This window comes from Neomonachus schauinslandi, chromosome 2, assembly GCF_002201575.2.
Source record: "Neomonachus schauinslandi chromosome 2, ASM220157v2, whole genome shotgun sequence".
Classification (NCBI taxonomy): Eukaryota; Metazoa; Chordata; class Mammalia; order Carnivora; family Phocidae; genus Neomonachus; species Neomonachus schauinslandi.
Genome location: NC_058404.1, coordinates 71,554,814 through 71,560,360, shown reverse-complemented (window position 1 = coordinate 71,560,360; position 5,547 = coordinate 71,554,814). Strand labels below are relative to the sequence as shown.

The 5,547-nt window shown below is 37.4% G+C and overlaps 1 protein-coding gene across 1 annotated transcript in view; it reads left to right on the top strand.

The window, feature by feature from the left end:
• Window positions 1-3,252: 3,252 nt before the first annotated feature.
• The window catches only part of TDO2 (tryptophan 2,3-dioxygenase), a 19,010-nt gene continuing 16,715 nt past the window's right edge, over window positions 3,253-5,547 (top strand). The window contains exons 1-3 of the mRNA XM_021698814.1: window positions 3,253-3,331; window positions 3,554-3,659; window positions 4,911-5,001. Of these exons, the coding sequence (XP_021554489.1) occupies window positions 3,297-3,331; window positions 3,554-3,659; window positions 4,911-5,001 (232 nt within the window). The 5' untranslated portion in view covers window positions 3,253-3,296. The remainder of the gene's footprint in view (window positions 3,332-3,553; window positions 3,660-4,910; window positions 5,002-5,547) is intronic.

Here is a 5,547-nt window from a genome sequence, read left to right as displayed (position 1 = left end):
ATCCAATAGGTTAGGGGCTCAGTCCCACAAAACTGCCTTCACCCCACTTTAGGTGCCAATCACAAGTGGTAGGTCCCCAGGTTACCCACAACTTCTGTCCAATTTGGCTCCAAATAAGAGGTTCTTATGACCCCCTCCTCAGGTTCAATTAATTTACTAGAGTGGCTCAAAGAAATCAGGGAATTATTTACTAAGGTTGACTAGTTTATTAAAGGACATGATAAAGGATACAGACGAGCAGGCAGATGAAAAGGTATATAAGGCAAGATATGTGGGGAAGAGTGCAGAGCTTCTATGCCCTGAGTGTGTCACTCTCCCCACACCACCACCAGTTCACCAACCTGGAACCTCTCTTAACCTCATACTACTAGAATTTTTATGGAGACTTTATCACACAGGCATGATCGATCATTAACTCCATTTTCAGCCCCTTTCCCTTCTCAAGAGAATGGGGGGTGGGGTAAAAAATTCCAGGCTTCTAATCATAGCTTGTTCTTTCTAGTGACCATCCTACATCCAGGAACCATTGAGAAGCTCACCCAGAGTGGCCCCGATAGTACAAAAGACTCTTCTCTCACCCAGGAAATTACAAAGGTTTCAAGACTATGTTCACAGAAACTTCTTTGCTGAGAAATGAAAAATATTTTGAAAAACAAAAAAGTAACTATTCAGTTCCTAAATGTATTAGATCTCATAATGAATAAGAGATGCAGCCCAATGCAGGGCTTGATCCCACAACCCTGATATCATGACCTGAGCCGAAATCAAGAGTTGGGCACTTAACCGACTGAGCCACTCAGGGAGCCCCTCAGGTTTTTGTTATTTTTAGTTCTAAAACAGATTAGATCGTTCCTAGGCTCAGAATTGGTCATGATGTATGTCTTCCAAGAAGGCTTATCAGTCAGTTTTACGTTTAGCATATTCCTTCTGTAATCAATGTGTATACAGAATTAAATGAATATGGATATACAATGAGTTTAGAACTTACCACAAATTGTTGCCTTGTACCCATATGTTCTCCTCTATTTACCTGCTATAATGCCTGAGGCTCTCATCCTTATATTTGATTCTTTGAGTGAAAGTGTATTTCTAGCAGGTTTGTGTAAAATATCTGTACATAAAGTATCTTGGGGGCAGCAAACACTCTATTGGTTACAGAGGTTTTTCATCTGATCATGAAGGAATAATTTCTCAATCTGAGGTAAACATCACATTGAGAAATTGGTTTCCAAGTGGCAAGATTTAAGTGTTGGCAAGATGCTGACCATATATTTATATATTTATAACCAGTCACAAATCTTATAATACTTTCAATTGCAAAAATTAATGGGAATATATGTATTTGAGGCATTGCCATTATAGTTACTGTCCTGGATGAAGGCAACAAGCTTTTCTTAAATTAATTTATAATTTCTCTAATGCACTAAATTTAAATCTTTGAGTAATTGGTTCCCGTGTTGCTAAGGTTAACCACTGAATTGACATCACTTAGAAAATCCAAGTGGACTCCTATTTCAAAAGAAGAAGAAGAGGAAGAGGAAGAAGAGGAGAAGGAGGAAGAAAGAAGAAGAAGAAGAAGAAGAAGAAGAAGGAGGAGGAGGAGGAGGGGGAGGGGGATGGGAGAGGGAGGGGGAGGAGGAGGAGGGAGGGGGAAGAAGGAGAAGGGAGGGAGGGGGAAGAAGGAGGAGGAGAAGAATAGAAAACCATGTTGCTTCGAAAATATCTAATTTTTCTAATTTGTAGTGAAAAGAACATTTCCTCATTTCTTTCACTAGTATGATCACCAATAAGGGAAGAACACTTCTCAGCCCAAAAGGCTTAAAGACAGTAGAATAAATTATTTAGCTGTATTCTTTGTAAACACATACCTAGTTGAACAATGATGCGGGGAAAGAGGAGCTATTAATCATTTTTCTGCTCCCAGACAGCATGGGCCAGGACGCTAAGGACAGTGACCCCACCTGTCCCGCACAACCCCCTACCCGCTGTGTGAGCCAGGCCAGCGGTACCTGTAAAAACCCCAAGGGAACATGAGGGGTGCAGGGTATGGTTTTGATGATTTCCCAGTCCTCTTACAACACGGCAATTTCATGTGGTCTAACCTTCTGTAAAACTGCAGGAAACGTGGTCATGTATTAAGAATTTCATAAAGGGGCACCTCGGTGGCTCAGTCGTTAAGCGTCTGCCTTCGGCTCAGGTCATGATCCCAGAGTCCTGGGATCGAACCCCGCATCGGGTTCCCTGCTCCGCGGGAAGCCTGCTTCTCCCTCTCCCCCTCCCCCTGCTGGTGTTCCCTCTCTCGCTGTGTCTCTCTCTGTCAAATAAATAAGTAAATAAATCTTAAAAAAAAAAAAAGAATTTCATAAAATTAGGATTTTAGGGTGGATCAGGATCTTCAAAATTATAATCAGTTTTGAACACCCTCATTTCTTTTGGTGAGGTAGTTGATACTTAGAGACGTTAAATCACTTTTCCCCATAGTGCATTTGTCCATGGCAGAGCCAAGACTAGAACTTCAGTTTAGAACTGAGACCAATAAATATGTGTTCTAGGAAAAAATACTTTATCACTGACGCTGTTCAGAATTGTGGGCCCTTTATTATTGTTCTTACATTACCTACAAAGTACCCCAGTGTGGATGACTCCCACGATCCTATAACTGCTGTGCTACAGGTAAACAGTAAACGAATAATGTGCATGTAAGTTCCAATACAATACAGTAGCCCAACTGCTGCTAATTAGATGAGATTTAGGCCAGAAGAAGAGTAAAAATGAGATGGAAATGGGATTTGTGCACGTACCCTGCCTCTGTCACACTCCAGGTCAGCTTTTGGCTTAGCAGTTACAAGAATATCCAACTCTGAGACTGAGAGAATAAATATTTGTTTTTTTTACAAGCTCATTATGTTGTATATCCTAACACTATGCCAAATGTGTCCTCAGAATAGAATAATTAAAGGTCATTTTTTAAATTTGACCTCCATTGATTTATTTAATGTTTGTTATTTTGAATATAAAAGCAGAACTTAGCTAGTCAAATGATTTGGTCTGGCAGAATACTACTTTTTTTTTTTTTTATCAAACTGTTCCCAACACAGATCCTCTCCAAAGTTTACAGAGTTCAGCTTCTGTACCAATTGAAATGAGAACCTAGCTAAGAGCACACAGAGAGGGCTGATTGGCTGGTGAAGAGAAAGCACGATATATAAAAGGCAGCTGTAGAACATCTGGGAAGGTCAATGATATCATCCGTCCAGAGTCAAACCTCAGAGCTTATCAGACAGGGCGTTTTCACAATGAGTGGGTGCCCATTTTTAGGAAACAACTTTGGGTGAGTATTTACCTCTCTTTGAAGGATGGTCAGGCTCTTAGAAATGCCAACTAAGAACGCTTCCATTTCTGAATTTCAAAAGCATTCAAAATTGCCATCCTTCTTCTCTTGTTAAAAATCTCCTTTAAAATCCATTAGCGAGAGAATTTTCATCACTCATATTGTTAGTTACTATGTTTTCTCAAGATCTCCTGTTTTACTCCTCCCTTATTGAATCTGTAGATGTGCCTTTAAAAAATTATCCATAGAAGGCAATGAAGAAGACAAATCACAAACCGCTGTGAACAGAGCCAGCAAAGGAGGACTTCTCTATGGAAACTACCTGCATGTAAGTCATAGAGGGCTCAGCTTCCATGGTTAGGTGCTAAATTCTGCGAAGTGACATTTTCATGTTTTGGGGGTTTTTTTGTTCTTTGTTTTTGTTTTTACTTTTTTTCTCAGTCACCAGAAAGTTTTCTGGACATAAAGACGCAAATGTATGCTTTTTCAACTTTTGTTAGCACAATTCAGGAGACTCCTCTATGAAAATTCATGTTTCTGACAGAGGTACGGTACAAGCAGAGTGCAGAATCTTGAGCAGAAGAGCGTAAATGATAAGATAAAGTGTAGATAACTGGCAGGCATTGCACAACTTGTGTAAATAGGACATGGTCTCTAATATCCCAGCCTAGATAATTGTAAATGTATCCAGAAAAATGTATTTTTTAAATCCCTTGTTGTAAAGTAGAAAAGTTGAAGACACATGTTTTCTTGAAATCATTAGTAAATGAAAGAGGGATATTATAAATGCAGTATTTGGAGGTCATAAATATGGCCTGTTTGTCTTCTATATTTTTTAAGAAGTGAAATGTTTAGAGCCTTTGCTACTTTCATTGATGGGTTTCTAAGGATGAGCTGATAAAGAATGTTAAGATCTTCTTAGAATACGCTCTTTGGGGGATAAAAGAGTAGAAGATAAACAGTGAGCCAAGTAAGTTACCAAGGTTTTATCATACTTATTTCAAGAGATAGAAAGGATGCAATTTCTCATTGAGTGCAATAGTACTTACTATGATAGAATCCTACCCAATGTAAGTTCTTCTGAAGAGAATAAAAATCATAAATTTAACTCATTCTTTATGATTAAGACTCATAATTGTTTAAAAAACAATAGTTTCTTCTAAAGAATTTGGGGATTTTTTTCGATATTATATTCTACTTCTTATTAAAATTGATAAAAAAAGTTTTATAACTTCAAAATTAATCTTTCTTTTTAAAGATCTTTTCTTAGCTTTATTGAGATATAATTGAAGTGTAACACTGTGTAAATTTAAGGTATATAACATGGTAATTTGACACACTTATGTATTACAAAATGATTACTACCATAATATTAACTAACATATGCATTGTATCACATAATTACCATTTCTTTTTTGTGGTGAGGATATTTAAGACCTATTCTCTTAGCAACTTTTAAGAATATAATAGTGTATTCGCTATAATCACTATGCTATACTTTAGATACCCATAACTTATCCATCTTATAACTGTAAGTTTATACAAAATTAGTCTTTCTTTTTTGTTTGTTTCTTTAAAGTTGGAAAAGGTTTTGAATGCACAGGAACTTCAAAGTGAAATAAAAGGAAATAAAATCCATGATGAACATCTTTTTATCATAACTCATCAAGGTAAGGTGCACAAAAGGTTGGCTAGTAACTATTCCACAGGCATTTCCCAACAATAATGAGGAAAGCTACAATACTTTTAACTATAAGATGGTGAAAGATCAAGGAATCACCTACCTTAGAAATGCTTGAGAATATTTTGCTGCCAGATAAATTTTAGTAAGGCATCCCTCTAGAATTCATAACAGTCTTCTTTATGTTACTTCACTGCTAACTGGATCAGGTAGGACTTTAGCTCCTTCTTAAATCCAAGGGAACTTTCTATCTCTTGGAATTCACAAAGAATTTACAAGATAAAATGTTACTATTTTTCAACTTGGAACTTTAAAAAACTATTTTCAAGGGATATGTGGGTGGCTCAGCTGGTTGAGTGACTGACTCTTGATTTCAGCTTAGGTCATGATCTCAGGGTTGTGGGATGGAGACCTACATCAGGCTACTTGCTGAATGGGGAGTCTGATGGAGATTCTCTCTCTCCCCCTTTCCCTGCCCACCCCCTGTAAAATAAATAAATAAATAAATAAATAAATAAATAAATAAATAAATAAA